Genomic DNA, 21,690 nt, shown 5'->3' on the forward strand with positions numbered 1-21,690 from the left:
TTCAGAAATTATTCCTGCTGGTGCTCAAGGGACCATATGGAATGCCAGTGATGTAACCTGGGTCAGCCACTTGTAAGGCAAACTCACTATATACTGTACTATCACTTTGGCCAAAGTTCTCATTTAAAATATGTATATGGTTAATTTGCAGGAGGCATTTTACTTTATCATTTTTTATTTCTCTAATGTGCTGGGGATCCCACCCAGGGTCTCATATATGTGAGGTATGAGCTGTGCCACTGAAGCATAACCCCAGCCCCCGGGAAACGTTAATTGTCTCCCTACAGGGCACTTACCCAACTATTGCGGGGGGCGCTTTACTTTTTTAAAACTTTTATTTCAAACAGTTATAAATTTTCAGAAAGTTTCCAAAATATTACCAAGAATTCTCGGTAGCCTTCACCCAGCTTCCCTGCAGGTGACATAAAGGAAGAGCATAATATCAGAACTGTCAATTTTACTTTGATACATTCTTATTAAATTCTAGATATTACTCAGTTTCACCATTAAAAAATTATTTTCACACCTATATGAAAATTAATACATTCTAAAAATTCTCTGTGCAGGGTCTTGCTTCTAAACTCTTAATCAAGAAATAGATCCTTAAACCTTTTTCTCCCCCAAATCTAAATTTAAAGCTAATCCACAAAGTACTATTAAAACTTGTGAAGCAAAAAGTACACCATAATAGCAGGCATGAAATTAAGAGGCCCTGCTAACACATTTTTAAATATAACAAATATGTATGTTTATATTTGCAGTTTCCATTAGACTCAATTAGTCATCATTCATAATGTTCTGACAGTATTTTGCTCTTTATAAATAGATTCTCAAATAAAATGTGTTTTGTTTTAGGCAGCAAAACTATTGTTCTTGATTATAAAGAGAAATTATCCCATAACTTAATCCATTGTTTCTAACTATATTTAATTTATAAAAGCTTAATAACTTTGCATCTTAGGTAGCAAATGGTACCATAAAAAGAATGTGGAAAAGAAATAAAAAATAAATTTCACTTAAAGTTCTTGATCCAAATAAATAATCTAATAGTTTAAAAAAAATAAAAATAAAAAAAAAAAATAAAAAGAATGTGGTATTTTAGGGGCCGGAGCGATAGCACAGCGGGTAGGGCGTTTGCCTTGCACGCGGCCGACCCGGGTTTGATCCCCGGCATCCCATATGGTCCCCCAAGCACTGCCAGGAGTAATTCCTGAGTGCAAAAGCCAGGAGTACCCCTGAGCATCACTGGGTGTGACCCAAAAAGAAAAAAAAAATTTAAAAAATGTGGTATTTTAGAAGGGCCAAGCTTAATATAGACGTTGGGAAATATTTTAATTTTAAACTATAAATGTTATTTTAATATATCTTAAGTCTTATTTGAAAGCTGGTGCTGTTATCTGGGTATGTCAGAGTGTTTTAGTGCATTTGAAATGCCCATAGTTATGTAATCATAATTGAAATATTTTGATTCTGTTTTAAAGTACTTGTTAATGTTCAAAAATTTTCCCTTACTTGCAGCACCAGAGTCCAGCTATTTGGCCATGAGAGTGTCAAATAATTTAAAGTAATCTTGTTTTCTTGTGCAATGTCTTTGATATGATATCTTAAAAGGTGTTCAGTAAAGAAAAGATAACCAAAATGATAAGTATCCAATTCACACATTTGTTCTGGGAAACAGTTACTTGAAAATACTACTTATAAAAAGTTATTTTGAGTTACATATAGAGTACATTCTGTAGTATAATTGCATCTATTCTTTTCTATGATTCCCATCCCCAAGCATGTTATTTTTGAAAGAAAGTAAACACCTGATTTTTTAAAATCTTTATCAGTTTCAAATTTACATGACCATAAAATAATAGCGCATATTACTACATCTTATTCTTTTCTATGAAATCATAGGACTAGAAGTTTGAAAATGCTTAACACTACCTCTAATTTGAAGACAGTTGCTTTGTTTTATTGCTTTGATTGTAAACTTGTCTGTAGCTTCAAATCTATATTGTCTGCTTTCTTTCCAGTGCAACTATTTTTGTAGCTTAATAGGTAGCCTCTCCTAAATCTAGTTTAGTTTTAAGGAGTTTTGCTTTAAATATTTTTGTAGTTTTGGGGCTGGAGCGATAGCACAGCGGGTAGGGCATTTGCCTTGCACGCGGCCGACCCGGATTCGATTCCCAGCATCCCATATGGTCCCCTGAGTACCGCCCCGGGGGTAATTCCTGAGTGCAGAGCCAGGAGTAACCCCCTGAACATCACCAGGTGTGACCCCAAAAAAAGGCGAAAAAAAATTTTGTAGTTTTGATGTTGTTGTTGTTACAATAACAAGTTAACTCATACGATTTTGATGTGCAAATTTACTGCCCTTTCACCACCATCAAAGTGCTCAAGATCTTTCATCACTGTCCTTATGTCACTTCTAATCTGCCTTTTCCTTCTGTTACCTATCCCCTTATTCTTTTTTAAGTTTCTTTGATAAGCAATATTACACAGGGATTTTTTTTGTTTACTTGTTGTGTGTGTGTGTGTTTGTGTGTGTGTGTGTGTGTGTGTGTGTGTTTTGGTGGGGGGCACATCTGGCAGTATTCAGGGCTTACTCCTGGTTCTGCATTCAGGGATCACTCCTAGGGGGTCTCAGAGGACACTCTGAAGTGCCAGGGATTGAAGCCAGGTTGGCTAGTGCCCTACTCACTATACTATTGCTCCAGCCCCCACAATCAGTTTTCTTGGTAATATTTGATACAGTGACTGTCAGCTGTATCATTCTATTTTTATAACAGTTGCTTTCATGTTCCCTCTGTCCCTGAAATAATACTCAGAAGAAAAACAATCTACCTATACACATGATACATGTCAGTATAATGCTCTATCAATAATATAAGAAAATAAAATATATAATGTATAATTGTTCAAATATGACCAAGGTAGAAGACAGAAGAGTTTCAGATATTACAAAAAAAGAAGAAAAGATATTCACCAATACCCATCAAATAAGGGGTTGATAACAAGGATATACAAGGCACTGGTTGAACTCTACAGGAAGAAAAGATCCAACCCCATGAGAAAATGGGGCAATAAAATGAACAGAAACTTTCTCAAAGAAGAAATCCGAATGGCTAAAAGGCACATGAGAAAATGCTCTACATCACTAAACATCACGGAAATGCAGATCAAAACAACAATGAGATATCATCTCACACCACAGAGACTGGCCCACATCCAAAAGAACAAAAGCAACTGGTGCTGGCGTGGATGTGGGGGATATAAGGACGCTCCTTCAGTGCTGGTAGGAATGCCGACTGGTTCAGCCCTTTTGGAAAACAGTATGGACGATTCTTAAAAAATTAGAAATTGAGCTTCCATTTGACCCAGCAATACTACTCCTGGGAATATATTCCTGAGAGGCAAAAAAGTATAGTATAAATGACAGCTGTACTTTTCTGTTCATTGCAACACTGTTTACAATAGCCAAAATCTGGAAAAAAAACCTGAGTGCCCAAGAACAGATGACTGCTTAAAGAAACTTTGATAGATCTACACAATGGAATACTATGCAGTTGTTAGAAAAGATGAAGTCATGAAATTTGCATATAAGTGGATCAACATGGAAAGTATCATGTTAAGTGAAATGAGTTAGAAAGAGAGGCACAGACATACATAGAAAGATTGCACTCATCTGTGGAATATAAAATAACAGAATGGGAGACTAACACCCAAGAACAGTAGAGATAAATACCAAGAGGATTATCCACAGCTTAGAAGCCGGCCTCACATGCTGGGGGAAAAGGTGGCTCAGATTGAGAAGGGACCACCAAGTAAAGGATGCTAGGAGGGCCCACTCAGGATGGGAGATGCGGGCTGAAAGTAGACTATAGACCGAACATGATGGCCTCTTAATACCTCTACTGCAAACCACAACACCCAAAAAGAGAGAGAGAGCAAAAGGGAATGCCCTGACACAGAGGCATGGTGGGGTGGAGGGGGGGAATAGGGTGGGGGTGATGGGAGGGATGCTTGGGACCATTGTTGGTAGAAAATGGGCATTGGTGGAGAGATGGGTACTCGACCATTGTATGACTGAAATGCAAGCACGAAAGTTTGTAAGTCTGTAACTGTACCTCACAGTGATTCACTAATAAAAAATTTTCTAAAAAAAGAAATTTAAAAATTTTTTAAATTAAAAAAAATTTAATTTTTTAAATTTATTTTTTTAATTAGTGAGTCACAGTGAAAGTACAGTTACAGATTCACACATTTTTGTGCTTGTTTTTCCCTCATGCAATGTTTGAGAGCCCATCCCTCCACCAGTGTCCACTCTCCACCACCAATGAACCCAGTATCCCTCCCATCCCCCCAATCCCATCCCCCAAAAAATTTTTTTTTAAATTTTAAAAATAAAAAAAAGAAGAAGAATTCAATAGCTACAAAGGCTGAATAAAGTTGGGTCTGGTATTAAAGATTCCAGTAGCAGTTAAGGTGGTTTTTTCCAAAAATCTATGTAAGGTTATAAATAATGCAATGATCAGTCAGCTCTCAGTTTATTTTATTTCGTAATTATACCTTCTTGGAAAGTTTAGTTCATTTCAAACTTGTTCAAAAAATTCTTTTTTTTTTAATTTGTAAATCAGACTTAGAGTCTTGGCTCAGAAAATAATAAACATCATGGTATGCTTTACTTACTTTCATGGGGCATTTGGCATTTGTTGGAGTACAGATGCATTCCTTATTTTGTCCAGCATTGAAAGGCATCTGGCATACCTGACCTGTTCCACATGCAAACCTCTAGACCCTAAGACAAACAAAAGTGTCTCTACACAACTTCCAAACAAAACGCCCTTTGGACAGCATTACATGATCTATGAGAACCACTCCATTAGAATATTACAAAAGAAAAAGACCTATATCAGGGCCCCAGAAATCCATGGGTTTGACCCAAACTAAGCCTTAAGTCTGGTTTACCAATAAGAATAGCCTCTCAGGGGTCAGAACCATTTAGTACAGTGGGGAGGGTATTTGTCCTGCATACAGTCATCACAGTTTTGATCCCCTGCCTCCCGTTTGGTCCCCCAAGCACTGCCAGGAGTGATCCCTAAGCACAGAGCCAGGAGTAATCCCTGAGCATCGTTTAATGTGACCCAAGCAGGTGTACTCAGAGAAAGAGAAAAAGAGAGAAAGAGAGAGAGAGGGAGAGAGAGAAAGAGAAAGAGAGAGAGAGAGAGAGAGAGAGAGAGAGAGAGAGAAACAGGCTCTCTTCTTTAAAGTGAGCTCTGTGACCATTTGTGCTGTTGGTTTTAGAGTTGTACACCTCCTTGGTCGCCTGGTCTGTGTGTGGTAAATCAGAGGTCTCGGATTTATTCTGAAGTTCCAACTTGCCCCATGGTATCTTTTAGACTTGGTTCTGTATTTCGTTGCTTATGTTGTAGAAATGTGAGTTCTTCGTGTACTATGATTTCTCTGTGAAGAAACATATAGTGTTTAACACATAAGAGGTTTAATACTAATTTAATGCAATTTCATTGAATTTATACGAAATATAAATTTATATGAAAATATAAATTCTCAACTGACATGTATCAATCAATGTAAGCGTTAAGTTTACAGTCGTTTGTGCTCCTAGACTAACACCCAAGAGTTGTAGAGATAAGGATTAGAAGGTCTGCCCCACAGCTTGGAAACTAGCCTCACATGCTGGGGGAAAAGGCAGGTCAGATAGAGAAGGGAACACCAAGTAGAGGATGTCGGGAGGACCCATTCGGGTTGGAAGATACGGGCTGAAAGTGGACTATAGACCAAACATGATGGTTACTCAATACCTCTACTGCAAACTACAACACCCAAAAGGAGAGAGAACAAAAGGGAATGCCCTGCCACAGAGGCAGGGTGGGGTGGTGGGGGATGGGGTGGGGATGGTGAGAGGGATACTGGGATCATTGGTGGAGGTGAATGGGCACTGGTGGAGGGATGGGTAAACGATCACTGTATGAGTGAAATGCAAACACAAAAGTTCATAAGTTTGTAACTGTACATCACAGTGATTCTCTAATATAAAATTTAAAAAAGTTTGTGCTCCTAAATGGACTTTGATGAGCTTTCCATTAGTACTTCTTTACCTTTATGAGTAAATCCTTATGCTTTACTTATGTATTTGTTTATTTCACTCTCTGTTGTAGAGATTAACCATTCCCAGCAGTTGCCCCAGGAGTTTTGCTGAACTGTTACACCAATGTTGGGAAGCTGATGCCAAGGTATCCAAACAGTTCTTGCATTTTTTTCCTGCTTGTTTCATTCAGAATTCTGAAGTTTCCCTTGCTTGCTTGTCTCTGAACTTTGAAAGATGCATGTGATAAAGTTCATTCCAAAGTGCAGTTAGACTGATGGTGCTTCGAGCCCCAGGTTGACCCTGAAAGCTTTCAGTTAACATCTGCATACGGTGATCCCTAGAAACTCATCCTAGCCCTTGTCTATATCACAGTGACATGACTTACCTCAATAAAATGTAAAGCAGTCTTTGTTTTAAACCTCCAGTACTAACTAGTCCTACTATAAAGACAGCAAGCACAACGTGCCTTTTCGATGCCAGGCACTTTATATATAGTAACACGTTTGTCCCTCAGAATATCTCCAGTAGTCGCTGTCATTACCCTCATCTTACAGATGAGAAACCAAGTCAGAGAGAGGTTGGTTCAGTAAATCAGCTCAAGGCCTCACGACTAGTAAGTGACGTGTCTGGGTATGAACCTGAGCTCACAGACACAAGCCCCTGTCCTGACCCTCTACACTGCACTGTCTTTCTATAACGCAAGACCCGTAGCAAAGGACCCCGTGGGGACTCTGGAGAGACTTCCCCAGCCAGCCTCAGTGGTGTTTTTTTTTTAAGCTGTCACAATAGAGTTGGAGAAATTCCCAAATTTAGGCTTTCATGTGGTTATCACATTTGAGCATGAATGGCCCATTTCCTTTCCCTCCAAAGATCATTTTAAAAAGGCTTTCACATTCATGTGGAAATATTTATAAAATGGTACACTAGTCTTAAATCATGACAGCATAGATTAAACAAGATTGGTTGTATTTTGAAGCTGAGTGAAAGGTAATTGAAGCTTCATTTTATTGTTCTCTTTACTATTGTATATATTTAGAAGTCTCCGAAATAAAAGGCTAAAAAATAAAAGAGGGTCCTGGGAGTTGAACGGTACAGTAAGAGGGTTACAGTCAATGCACCATCAAATTGCATAGTTCAAATCTGTCCAGTTTTTCCTGAAATTAGATGTATTATGAATTAGACTTTTTACTGGAGGTCTAAAAAGAAAACCAAAAAGCTTAAGCATGGAATTCCTTCCTAAATTTCAAGTTCCAACCTGACCTCTAAGAACAAATGAATGTGATAGCATGTAGTGTCCTCTGTGAGAAGTTTCTCCTGTGGGAATCACTCCGAAACAGTTGGTAAGTGCAGGGTCGTATTCACACAACCCAGAGTCCACATGGCCCTGTCCATGATGCTTCCCATTACTCCACTTCACAGTGCCAAGGTCCAGAGTAACCAACAATGAAGCACAGGACGTGGGCTACAAGACCTCTGGGCCCCGTGCTCCCTATTGGACAGACAGCCATGGCTTTGCGCTGGGCTGATGTTTGTGGTTGGTGCTCTCAGCCTTCTGCATTTCATCTCTGCCCTCAGAACCAGCCACCTCAAGCTATACATTTGTTCCTGTTCATAAAATTATCTTTATCATTTGAGGGGAGGAGGGATATCTGGGCCACACCCTGCAATGTTCAGGGGTTACCTCTGGCTCTATACTCAGGAATTACTCCTGGTGGTTGATCAGGAGACCCTATGGGATGCCGAGGATTGAACCCAGGTTGGCCATGTGCAGAGCAAATGCCCTACTCGCTGTGCTATTGCTCCTGCCCCAGCCTTCATCATCTCTTAATGTAAAGTTCTAAATATATATAATATTGAATTTTTTGGAAAAAATTTATCATATGTTTAAAATGGTTTTATGTAGGCTTGGTTTGTTTTTATTAGTGTTTCGTGACAAAGCTGCTTAGGTTTTGAATTGTCTGCCCTGCCCCTGTGTAGGCCTCTATTGTCTTAGTGTGTCATGTTGCAGAATACGGGAGTTTTTTTTAGCATGGAGAAAAATGCCTGCTCTTTGCAAATTAAACCCAGTAGAAACTGTGAGCTGGCTCGCTCCTGAAATTTAAAAAATTTTATACTGTTAAAGCAGTATTCCAGGGACAGGATGTGACTCAGTGGCAAAGCACATGCTTTGTACGCATGAGATCTGGGTTTGATTCCTAGCTCAGGGGTGGGGGGTTGGGGGGTGTTAGCTCTGGGTAGCTCACTATCTTTTTCATATTCTTTTATCAACTGATGTCCTTTGTGGCAGACAGTAATTTGGACACTGTTTTTTTTTCTCTCTGATAGTTACATAGAAATTTACTTGAAATTATTTGCATTGAGTTAGGTAATGCAACTACCTCTCTGTATAATTGTAATTATGTTTCTGTATGCAAAGCAGGTTTTGAATTTCTTAATCAGAAACTGCACTACATTAATTAAAATTCTAAGAATATGCATTGATGGGACATTAATTAAATGATAGTTTAAACACCGAACACATTAGGCCCAGAGTTGATGTAGCTTTATCTTTAGCACATAAGCTGACCCTTCATTGGGCTCAAAGGAATCGTATGCCCTAGCCTTGTGAAGTATAAAGAAAATTTAAGATTGATTTTTATTTTATGAAGTTCCAACATATTATTTTGTACACCAGTGCATTTTTCCTGAATCTGGTTTATTTGCCCTCCTGTTGACCACACAGTCTCCCCACTTATCTTCTCTCTGCCCTCCTCTCATTCGTCCACCCTGAAATGTTCTTCCTTCTTTCCTTTCATCCTTATGCCTTCCCTGCTTATTCTGCTCCTGCCAGTACTGACTTAGCTCAGTAGAGCGTTTTGTTTTGTTTTGTTTTGTTTTTTAAATATATTTTTGTCCTAATTGGATACAGCCTCTGTGAGGAAAAGGAGCTAATCTTACGTGTGTTTCCCCATAGTACCAGTACTAAAGTTACTAGATATCCGATTCATTGTTGACAAAACTTCATTGCCTGAGCTACACATCATGGTCCTCTGGCCAGAAGTATACAGCAAGTCAACTCTAAGTGGGTGTCTTTTCTTTCCACAACAGAAAGAAAGAGTTATACAAAAGAAAGTTTTTGTTTTCAGTTTTTAGATTTTACATGGAAATATTATGACAGAGTAGATGTTCTTTTGCAATCAAGAAAGTTGGTCTTGGGGCTGGAGCGATAGCACAATGGATAGGGCATTTGCCTTGCACTCAGCCAACCCAGGTTTGATTCCCAGAATCCCATATGGTTCCCCAAGCACCACCAGGAGTAATTCCTGAGTGCAAAGCCAGGAGTAACCCCTGAGCATTGCTGGGTGTGACACGCCCCCCAAAATAAAATTGGCTTTGGGTAACATCATTCTATTTGAATGGTTACACCAAGTTCTGAGAACATTTAATGACAGAAGTAAAGTCACTGTCACTGTCACTGTCATCCCGTTGCTCATCGATTTGTTCGAGCGGGCACCAGTAACATCTCTCATTGAGAGACTTATTGTTACTGTTTTTGGCATATCTAATTGGCTCAAATTCTAAAATGACATTTCTGAGTGGAGAAAAATGAATTATTAACAGCCATGAGTGTGATAGGAAGTAACACTTAATTCATCTTCCCTCATTGGTAAAATCTTCTGAAGGCTTTTAGGACCAACCCTGTAGTTTCTGTCACTGGCCGTCTGTGATAGTGGGCACTTACACTTCCTGGGTCTCATTTCCTTTTCTAAAAAGTGAAGATAATGAATAATATGAGTAGATACTTGCGGAGACTTTTCAAGTAAGCAAATCCTTTATGACACCTAAAAGAAGGTTAAATTCTTTCATAGGAGCTTACATAAAAGCCTAGACCAAATGATGTGTTCTACTACCCGAATACTTATAAAATGCAGGGCTGGTTGACAGCACAGCAGGGAAGGAGCTTGCCTTGAAGCACCGGCATCCCAACTGGTCCCTCCTGCTCTATCAGGAGAAATTCCTGAGTACAGAACCAGGAATAGCCCCTGAGCATCACGGGGTGTGGCCCTCACACAAACAAAAATATGAAAACAAATAAAATATAATTTCCACAAAATTCTATGCTACTGTTGCTTTTTAAAAAAAAAAGTTTTGTTTGGACTCACACCCAGTGATCTTCAGGGCCTACTTCCAACTTGGTGCTGATGGTTGTTGCTGATGGTGCTAGAGGGGAGCCATGCAGTGCCAGGGATCAAACCTGGTCCTCCCATGTGCACAGCGTGTGCTCCAGCCTTTAAGTCATCCTCCTGACATAAGAACTTTAAACTTTAAATTTAAAGAACTTAAATTATGGAAATCACTTTCATAATTGCCAGGTCAGAGCATATTCTGTTGCCGTTGTAGTTATTTTTGTTTTGTGTTTGTTTTTGGACCGCACCCAGCAGGGCAACTCCCAGCGGTGCTGAGGTGGCAGTAGGGGGTGGGGTCGGCATCCTGTCTCAGGACTCAAACCCAGGTCTACTGCATGCAACACAGGTACACTCACCCTTTGAGCTATCTCTCCAGCCCTTCAGAGCATATCCTAACTATAAAATTCAGATTTCAATTTTTAATAAAGTAAAGGTGTTAATTCATTTTTTATAAAAAGATTTTAATTAAGATATTAGTTAACATTCTAGGGATGTTTATCATCTCTTTTTCAAAAATTTCACTTTATTTCAAGAATGATTAAATGTAGGGGGAAATATGATTCGTTAAAAATTTATTAGTTCTTTGGGGCTGGAGCAATAGCACAGCAGATAGGGTGTTTGCCTTGCATGCGGCTGACCCGGGTTCAATTCCCAGCATCCCATATGGCCCCCTGAGCACTGACAGGAGTAATTCCTGAGTGCAGAGCCAGAAGTGACCCCTGTGCATCGCTAGGTGTGACCCAAAAAGCAAAAAAAATCTTTAGCTCTTCCAGCTTTTTTATTGCATAATTAGTCCTTGAGCAATTGAACATTTTTTCCTTTTCCACCCTGACCCATGAGAGAAATTAAATGGGAACAAAGTCAAAGAAAGATAGGATTTTGAACAAAATTCTATTTTGAATATTTTTCAAATATTTCAAATTTTGAAAAAATAATTTGAATATTTTCCAAAATCCCTACTTAAGGGCCTTTTCTCTGTGCTTATTAATAGGGTTAATCAGTGACAGTTAGCTACCTCTATCCTTTTCTCTCTCTATGTTGGAAGGGCAGAGAGGTGGAGAGGGCAGTGGGCAACACCAGGCCCCTCAGGGGTCACTTCTGACTGTGCCCAGGGAACCGTACCAGGGATCAAACCCGGGTCCGAAGCATGCAAGACAGGTGTATTAGCCCCTGTACCAACTTTCCAACCCCCATATGTCTTTTCTTAAAACATAAACACACGCACACTCACACACACACACACACACACACACGGACCCTTAAAAGAATACAATAATGAAAGAACTCAGTATAAGTATCCCAGCTTTATATGCCTGAGAAATGGGGGCTCGAAGGGATGGAGGGCGCAGTCTTTCTTAACGTGGAAAGCACTGACATCTTGAAAGCTAGCCACCTCGGCATTGTTCTGTCTTGTTTTTGTGCTCCTAAATTAAAATGCATGTTTTAATTGCTGCAACAATTTGTTCAGAAATGGTGTAATTATGAGGCATGATCAAGGGAGGATGTGCATCCTGCTTTTATTATCTTTCTTCGTTTTTGTCTTAACCTTTTGTCTCAACCTTAGAGATTGCCGACAGAGAAAACCTTGTGTTGGTCCTGTGCAGGAAGTAGATCTCAGCCCTGCTTGCTCAGTTTCTGGTCCCCAGTCCCTGACAGGGCCCCAGCTCTGGTGCTAATGAAGCTGTGGGTGGGGTTCTGGGAACAGTGGGGTTAGAGCAGCTGTAAAATTGGGGGATTATTAGGCCCAGAGTGATAGGACAGCAGGGAGGGTACTGGCCTTGTACACAGTCTACCTGGGCTGGATCCTCAGCATCCCCTTATGGTCCCCCAGGCACTGCCAGGAGGGATTCCTAAGCACAGAAGTAGGAGTAAGCACTGAGCACTTCCTGGTATGGCCCAATAAATAGAAAAAGAAATTTAAAAATGAATAAATAAAGTTGGGGAATTTTTTCCCCCTGACCATTTGCTTAGGAAATTTCATACTTCTGAGTGAGAAATGAATAAATATATTTCCCCAAACAATATATTGTAAAATGATTCAAGTATAAAAAAATTTTTTAATAATTTTGTAGTGGATGCTTATACCTACTACCAGACTCTTCCATGTTCTGATTACTATATTTGTTTGATCACATAGAATTTTTAAAAGGATTTGACTTTTGGGGCTGGAGCGATAGCACAGCGGGTAGGACATTTGCCTTGCACGCAGCCGACCCGGGTTCGAATCCCAGCATCCCATATGGTCCCCTGAGCACGGCCAGGGGTAATTCCTGAGTGCAGAGCCAGGAGTAACCCCTGTGTATCGCCAGGTGTGACCCAAAAGGCAAAAAAAAAAAAAGGATTTGACTTTTTCCTTTTGAGGAGAGTCTTTAATTGTGTGCAAAAAAGAAGAATTTTTTTTTAGAGGAAAACTAATTATTCCACTCTCAGACCTGGTGATAGCAAAATGACTTCAGGGTCTTTTTTATTTTATTTTATTTTATTTTATTTTATTTTCAGATAATTGGTTGAAAATAGAGTTTGGTTTCCTACACCAAAATACTAAAGCCACTAGGTCAGGGCATTCTTCATATTTTCTTTCGTTACCGTGAGTTGAGTTACGACCATGCTTGTGGATGTTCTCTTCAACCTCTGTTTTAAACTCCACCAAATGATTTCTCTCCAGAAGCGGCCGTCTTTCAAGCAGATCATTTCCATTCTGGAGTCCATGTCGAACGACACTAACCTTCCTGACCAGTGTAACTCATTCCTGCACAACAAGGCCGAGTGGAGGTAGGTGGGCCCTGGGCAGGAAGAGCCTCCTGCTTCCAGACCCGAGGCCAGCTTCTGTGAGGAGAACCCGAAAGCTGAAGGGCAGGCAGGCCCGGCTTCTAAACATCACCTAGGAATTGGCATTCAGTTTATTTGTGTTTTAAAGATGGGGGTGGAGGTGGCCCATGCTGAGCACTCCAGAATGTTCCTCTCAGCTCATGGTCTTATCTCACACATCTTAAGTATTTGGGGGGGAAGATTGAGATACTATCCTCTGAGACAAAAGACAGTGACCAGACATTTCTTTGTGTACATTCTGTGCTGGAAGGGTTAGCCTTGTTCCAGTGAGAAATAAAAGTACCGTTTGCTGTGAAACTTGCAGAGCACTATGTCTGTTAGCCAAGAGGTAGCAGGACCATAAAAAGCACTTGTGAAAGAAAACTTTGCATGTTCTGAATTCTGCTCAGTGTTGTCAGGGGGGTAAAACAAACTTAGTAACAAGAGAACGTTATTGTGTGAGTGGGAGAAGTAAGTGCAGATAAGACATTTGAGCCAGGTCACCTGATGCACTCATATAAATAGCGTATTTGGTGGCTGACCTGATCTCTCCCTGACTCAGCGGAGATGTCACTTACCTCTGCTCCGGGGAGCCCGGATGGTAACGTGACGCCTTACGCCACCTGCTGATGCCGAGTGAACACTGCATGCATGTGACAGTGATGGTGTTTGCCGGGGTTAGGAGCCAGTTCTTTGGACTTCCTGTTTGTTGGTTTATGATGACCTTATTTCTTTTTATTCTTATAAAATAGCTGGGCTGGAATAGTGAATTAAATTAGTTTTTAACTCTAGGATATAAAAGGAAGGGCATCCGCTCTAGTTCAGGTATGAGAGACTTTGTTCTGGGGCTGAAATAATTAGCACATCAAGACGCACAAATAATGTATTGTTTCCTACAATCCCCAGACAATCAGATCACTCTGCTTTAAAATCCTTATGAGGTTGGCATTACTCATGAGATCCCCTGCCTCCTCTTAGCATTGAGCGAGCACCCAAGGCTCTGCCCCCTCCACACATGCATTGCTTCTTCATTCAGATTCAAATGCAGGGTCTTCAGGACTGTGGCTGAGAAGACAGCTCACTGGGCTGAGCGCACCACATGCTCCCCTGAGTGCTGTAAGAAGCCAGCCCTGCACAGAGCTGGGAGTGGCCCCTGAACCCTGCTGTGTGTGGCCCCCAAACAAGCAAATGCTGCTGTTTCAAGAGCATACACCCCTGACATCACCCTTAGTTCCCACTGCCATTCAGAAGGTAGGTGCGATAAGATGTCGTCCTTAGGAAAGTGTTCCCTAACTCCAGACTGGATGAGGAGAAGGTTCCCCTCTTTGTGATCAGAGGACAACTCCTTCTTCCTGCTAGGCATGGATGCTCTCAGAATTAATAAATCATTCTGCAGCTTCTCCTCTGGTGGGAACTCGCTGGCTAGCATGTAGGAAGGTCAAATAATCTGGCTCAAGACTGCAGGGGTTAAGGCAGCTGCATTGCACATGCCAAATCCATTTGATCCCCAGCACCTAACCCCTGAGTATCACCAGGACTGATCACTGAGCACAGAATCAGGAGTAAGCTCTGAGCACCACCAGGTATTGTCACAGGAAAAGCAGATTTTCCTGCACTGGTAGGCTCTTGAGAATTGTGTGAAAGATTTGCATACAAAACTTAGTAGATACAAAGTTAGAATTTATTGTACAGATAAAGGTAGATGGGCCCAATTCCCTCCCCAGAAGTCTAGGCCTCTCCGTTTTTTCCATGAATGACATCACCAGTCCTGTCCCACACTACTCACCTCCCACGGACGACAACGAGGTTCTGTCCCATGTTGCCCCATCCTGCGAACGATTTCCCTTTCTTGTCCCTGCTCCGCTCTTTCTATCCCATGTGTGCTGTCCTGTGTACGGTCAAGCTTGTGTGGCTGAGATCCCTTTGCTCTGCACCTGTCGCTGGCCTCCTAACTGTGCCCCAGCAGTTCCTATTGTTCTGTTCCTGGCTCACCTCGTCTCCAGCCATGGCCACAAGTGCTTGGGTGAGACACCTCTGCCCTATATTCCGCCCTGTTTGGCCCATGTTTAGGGAGTGCACAGCCCTACCTGAGAGGGGTGAGCCCAGAGAGTGCTGAGAAAGGAGAGAGAGAGTGGGGCTGGAGCGATAGTACAGTGGGTAGGGCATTTGCCTTGCATGCACTGACCCAGGTTCAATTCCCAACATCCCATGTGGTTCCCCAAGCACTGCCAGAAGTAATTCCTGAGTGCAGAGCCACGAGTAACCCCTATGCATCTATGCATTTGGTGTGACCCAAAAAGCAAAAAAAAAAAAAAAAAAAAAGGAGAGAGAGAGAGACAGAGAGAGAGACAGAGAGAGAGAGAGAGAGAGAGAGAGAGAGAGAGAGAGGAAAGTTGGAGCTGGGGGCCTCCTCCTTTTATTTGCTGCCAAATTCCACCCCCCACCCCCAGTCTACATTCTGATTGGTTACCTGTTCCATGGGCAGAGATTTAAAATGACCTGATGCTCTGCACTTCAGCTCCTGCTGTATCCGTGTGACCCCTCCCCCCAAAAAGTTCAGTTAATCTCTTTGTTCAACACTGTGTCTTGAACACTGCAATTGCTCAATCAATACTGCAGGAAGGAAAGACCATGGGAGTAATGATATAAAGACACAGTGAGAGGGCAGGGCACTGGCTCAAAGGGCTGGAATATGTGCTTTGCTTGGGGGGGCTCTAGGTTCAACCCCCACATCAAATGATCCTCTGAGCACCACTGGGAATGACCCCCAGTACTGCCCCAGGAGTAGCTCCTAAGCATCGTGAGGTCATTGTGGCCCCCACAACAAAAGCAGAATCACACAAAACCTGGTTTTTGGTTAACACACCCAAAAAAGCAGGTCTCTATAGTATTACACAAAGGAATAAGGCCATGTGAAGTCGTTGATCTGCCATGATACATTGTGCTTCTTTCCCCCGTCCTTCAGATGTTCACTGGCCCTCTGCTGGGTGACCTGCTCTCGATGGGCATCAAGATGTGGCATACACTAGAGTCCCAGCACACCCAAAGTAGCCTCCAGAATTAGGCATAAATGGACAAGTCAGTGTACAAGTCACCGTTTCACTGCTATTTTCAGTACTGTTCTGGCTAAGAACTCTATCTGACAGTAAATAACCATGACATCTAATTTAAGTCTGAGAATATAAAATAAAGAGATTCCCTAAGGAAATTCAGTTTAGTCTGTTGTCCAAAAGACAGTAGGATTTTAATACTACTCTTAATATCCTTCCTTCCTTCCCTCCTTCCTCCCCTCCTTCCTTCCTTCCTTCCTTCCTTCCTTCCTTCCTTCCTTCCTTCCTTCCTTCCTTCCTTCCTTCCTTCTTCCTTCCCTCTTTCCTTCGTTCGTTCGTTCCTTCCTTCCTCCTTCTCTTCCTTCCTTAATCCACATGACAGTCCGGGGCCGGAGCGATAGCACAGCGGGTAGGGCGTTTGCCTTGCACGAGGCCGACCCGTGTTCTATCCCCGGCATCCCATACGGTCCCCCAAGCACCACCAGGAGTAATTGCTGAGTGTGCAGCCAGGAGTAACTCCTGAGCATCGCTTGGTGTGACCCAAAAAGAAAAAAAAAAAAAAGAAAAGAAATCCACATGACAATCCAATCATACCACAGATGCAAACACTGATGCTGAGGCTGGTTCAGTCCTACCAGGGCCCAAGACCAGGTGAGACAGGATGGATCCCAGTCTCACCTGGTCTTGGGGAGTTGCTCCCAGGGGAGTTGCTCTCACCAGCCTTCAATGGCACACATACCTTGTGATGGACTCATGGTCAATGCCATGCCCATCCATTCAGTGTCAAGCACTATTCATTTGACTACATTCTTTTTTAGTGAAGAGAAATGCTATAGGGCCTGGGCATTTTTAAGTTATAATTTGGGAAAAACAACTGTGGATCTTAGTGTTCCTAGAGAAGCAGAGAATCCCAGTGGTTTTAATGATGGCATGCTCAGAGTCCCCTTCCCCAGATTTTGACTGGTGTCTGACACCAGGTGACTTGGGTCCGAAACGTGTGGAGGAAATTGGAGCCACAGTGAAGTCTGACTTCAGCCGTGCAGTGATGTTTCTGGTAAAGCTTCCTCTTAACACACAGACACACACATACACACACACACAGCCGGAACATCTAATTTTAGAAGATGTAATCATTAGTCTAGAAATTCTCTCTCAAGAGAAGTTATTAAAAACCACATAAACGGTGTTCTTTCCTATGAGCTGATAAATGATCAGAAAGAGATCTCGTGTTAAGACATCTTCTCATTCCTTGCGCCTTAGGCCAGCTTCTCCTCCAGTTGTAGCAGTGACAGAAAGCGTTTCTGCCTGGAGCTCGTGCTGTCTATTGTACTGTATTTCATATATTCCATACAGTATTCCCATTTGAGGGCCAACAGACTTGTGATGTGTGCACTGAGTAGGCTCTGTGGCTCTGGGATGGAGCATTCAGATCTGCCCCGGCCAAACATTTTGTGGGCCGTTTTCCTTCCCAAGGCCTTCTTAAAACAGAAATGAAAAAGAACGATGTCTTTTGTAGTATAGGTATTGGCACCAATCATTTAATCCTACCTTTACTTATTCTATATTTATCACATTATATATATATATATTATACATATATAATAGAATTGAGTTTTGTTTGGATTTGGGGCTGCACCTGGTGGTACTCAGGGCTTACTCCTGGTTTTGTGTTCAGTGATCACTTCTGGAGTGCTCAGAGGACCAAAGGCTGTGCAGGGGATCAATCCAAGGTCAGCTACACACAAGGCAAGCGCCTCACCTGCTGTACTATCTCTCCAGCTCTTTCATTGCCTTTTTCAGTACATAATAAGTTGATACTAGTTGAAATCTACCTTCATTGGAATTGGTTTCTGGGGGTAAAATACCTTATCAATCAAAACCCTGAAACTATACTTTTAGAATAAAAGGAGTCTATAATGCATCAGTAGGTACAGAGTAAGGATTATACCACTCCTAACCTATAACTTATAACCTGCTGTCAGACTCTGTGTGTGTGTGTGTGTGTGTGTGTGTGTGTGTGTGTGTAGGAGGGGGTGGGCAGTGTAGGGAAGTGGGGCCTGAAAAGACAGTGGAGGAAGAAGTGAAGTAAGCTTCTTTTCTAGGTTCGTCTTCTGTGTCAAGGCTTTCATTTTGCTCTTTTTTTAAAAAAAATTATTTTTTTTACAAAGCTGTTCATGATTGGATTTCCGTCATACAGTATTCCAATACCCATCCCTCCACCAACCAGTGTTTCATTTTGCTCTTGATCTGTTTTGCAGAAGGGCTCCATATCACAGTGGCTCCCAGAGATGGAACTTGAGTTGAAGCTGTGGCTTAAAATGACAAGTGAGGTTTTACCCCGATCAGAACTTGTGCCAGTGAGCTGGGCACCTGGACAGGAGAGCCGAGACCTCAGCACTCTTGCCAGCTCTCCCGCCTCCTCTCCGCACCCTCTCGCTCCCTGAGAGCAGATTTCTCATTCATTTTTCTTCCCAGTATTTAGCCTGAGGCATTCTCTAGTGATAACCCTACTCCCCTTCAATCCACTATGTGAAAATTGAAAACAGACTTATTCACAGAAATAATTATTGTCAGAAATATCAAGGGTGCATTTGGATTTCTGATATAGCCATAATTCTGCAAGGTGGCTGAGTCTGTGCATTTCTCTAGACGCTCTCCCATGACCTACTCTGATTCCCAGATGCACCTGATTCCCAAACTACAGGGGTAGTTTGAACAGCAGATGCTTTGGTACCTCCACTCTGCTTCTTCTTGCTTGCATTGACCTATTATCACATAAGCAGAAGGCAAAGCACAGAGTTCAAATCTACACCCAGCTCCATAGCTTCTACTTGAGTTAGTTTTTGACCGTTAATACATAGGACATTTCTGTTTTCATGCATTTGATTCTGTAAGGGCACTGGAATCACCTAGCTGACTCTCTCTGGAAATAGATGGCAAGTTTTTGGTTACAGTTCTTCATGAAATTAGATCCAGGAGCTCCTTCCCGTAGCCTAAACTTGGACTGAGCTAGGATTATGCAAAGGTTCCTGCAGCCTTGGTCTCCATGACAACAAAAACAGCTGTGGACAGCTCTGGATACCTCCTCCTCATAGCATCCCTAGTCTCAGCTCTTCCTGGCCCTGCTTCCTTCTCTCTAGGTGGTCTTTCCAACCCACTCTTCCCTGTTGTCTGTCTTCTCCCCTTCCTCTCTCCCTCTCTGTCAGGTTGTCTCTCTCTCTGTGTTTCTCTCTGTCTCTCTGTCTCTGTCTCTCCCTCCCTTCCCTACCCATCCACTCCCTCCTCTCTCTTCTTCCATTCTCCTTCCATTTTCTATTTCCTCTCATTCCTCATCATTCTCTCATTACAGATATTTTTCTCAAAAGTCTTCAGAAAGTCAAGGGCAGAGCTCCCATGCTCAGGGCACAGATGATCTAGACAGGAGTCCGGTGGCAGCCTGAAGGAGACTGATGTGTTTCCCTTTCCATGGGAGGGCGGGTTCTGGGACTACATTTTGTTCCAAGTGGTAAATGGGATTGACCCACAGAACTGAGGCTGCCAATTTGTTGTGAAAGAATCAAAGGACCTTCATGAACGGAGCCAGGATCCCCCATACATTTGCCTGAATATACAAATCATGTCAAAATTTTTTTTTGTTGTACTTTAAATTTCTGGACTCTACTCAGTCTTGGTGAATTGAGTGCTTAAGGAAGGACCTCACTGGCTTGGTTTTTTTGTTGTCATTGTGTTGTTTGTTGTTGTTGTTGTCTCTGGTCTTTGTGCCACATCTGGCAGTGTTCAGGGGGTGCTGTTGGTTCTGTGCTCAGGGGTCACTCCCAACCATGCTCAGTAGATCACAGGATGCACTTTCTCTGTCTCTCTCTCTCTCTCTCTCTCTCTCTTTCTCTCTCTCTCTGTCTCTCTCTCAGCATTGTTCTTTTTTCCCCAACTTTATAAAGTTTTTTATCCAATTATTATAGTTCACGTCATGTGTTTAGAGTAGTGTTGAGGTTCTTGTTATATTTTTAAGACCAGGCAAGCCGGGGAAACCTGATATGATCTAACCACTTCCCTTTACAGCTGAGGAAACTGAGTCAGGGTCATTCATCTGTTGCTTGAGTCACTCGACCCAGGAAATAGACTAATGAGAGTTTCTACTGTGCTACTGTTTACCTCACCCATAGATGCTTTTCCTCCGTGTGTTATGTGATGAAACCAAGGGGCCTCATGAGAACAAAGCAAGGTGATGTGTAGTTGAGCTCGGTAAACTGTGAAGAGCTGGGAGAATGGAGGCACTTGGTAAACAGCAAAGCCAGACCATTCCACCCATAGCTGGGGTCCACCCAGAGGCTCCTCAGTGCCCTTATTGACTTGGAAGAAAGTTTTCTTATCTTGGGAGTACAGCCACCTGATCTGTAAACCCAAGAAGGTGGGTGGTCAGCACCCAGTCAGGCCCCATCACCCACGTCTCGCACCTCCCAAACCAGCCGGAGACTTTATCTGGTTGTCCCTGCGCAGGTGCGAGATTGAAGCCACCCTGGAGAGGCTGAAGAAACTAGAACGAGATCTCAGCTGCAAAGAGCAGGAGCTCAAAGAACGAGAGCGGCGGCTGAAGATGTGGGAGCAAAAGCTGACAGAACAGTCCAATACGCCGGTGAGTGTCGCTTGGGGGGACAGCGTGCATTGTACCCACACCCCGCACCCTAGAGCCCGGGCTGAGCATGGCGCATGGCACATGGCGATGCTCCTCTTTCCTTGCGCTGCTCCCCCCCTCACTCCTGCCTCCCGCCCGCCCACCAATGGCCCCGCACTGATGCTCCCTCCAGTCGTACCCCTGTCTACTTTCGATTAACAGTACGCCAGGGCATGTAGAGAAGAGCTTATCTGTTTCAGACACTTTCCCTAAGCAGTGACTCTGTCAGTGTTCAGGTATATTTGAACTACAAAAAATAGCATCCAGCATACTTGACACCATTAGGTCCCCTGAGCATAAAACCTGTGGCTGAGTAACTCTTCATAGCCCATCAGTAATTTGTTTTAGTCACACCCAGGCAATTGTGAGCTGAACTAGAAAAATTTGGAGATATTCAGAACGTAACCAAGTTTTCCTTCTAAAGTCAAGTCACCCTCATGACATGTGGACGAGAGACATTAGAACTTCTTACTCAATTTGCGGTGATCCTGGGCCAGAAATTAGGAAAAGGAATATCTCTGGACAAATTTCCAATACAGACTATGCCTAGGCAGTAATCTTGGGGGTTTTGTTCCCCCCCTCAAGTCTTATGTAATAAGAAGAATCTAAAAACTGTTTTTAAGGATTTTTTTCATTATACACTAACTTTGAAAATGTGCATGCTGATGTGATAGATTAAAGTCTAATCAACCTTCAGCATTCTTCTATATTTTAAATGATAGAAAATGTCATTTTAGGAACTAAATACAAAATTGTCATCATTTTTACCCAAGGCTTTAATGGGCAATATTTGTCTACTTTAGAATGACAAGTAAAAACTTGTTTTACATTCAAATTCATTTCTGATAGTAACTGAAGTGGTTATGCAAAAAAAAAAAATGCTTAAAAGTCCTTCAC

General features: G+C 42.2%; 1 protein-coding gene across 2 annotated transcripts in view; it reads left to right on the forward strand.

The window, feature by feature from the left end:
- MAP3K20 (mitogen-activated protein kinase kinase kinase 20) overlaps nucleotides 1-21,690 on the forward strand; it is a 190,600-nt gene that overhangs the window by 109,105 nt on the left and 59,805 nt on the right. For both annotated transcript variants that reach the window (XM_004601161.2, XM_004601162.3), the window contains exons 9-11: nucleotides 6,168-6,242; nucleotides 12,929-13,035; nucleotides 20,619-20,754. In XM_004601161.2, the coding sequence (XP_004601218.2) occupies nucleotides 6,168-6,242; nucleotides 12,929-13,035; nucleotides 20,619-20,754 (318 nt within the window). The remainder of the gene's footprint in view (nucleotides 1-6,167; nucleotides 6,243-12,928; nucleotides 13,036-20,618; nucleotides 20,755-21,690) is intronic.

This window comes from Sorex araneus, chromosome X (genome assembly GCF_027595985.1).
Source record: "Sorex araneus isolate mSorAra2 chromosome X, mSorAra2.pri, whole genome shotgun sequence".
In the NCBI taxonomy this organism is placed as follows: domain Eukaryota; kingdom Metazoa; phylum Chordata; class Mammalia; order Eulipotyphla; family Soricidae; genus Sorex; species Sorex araneus.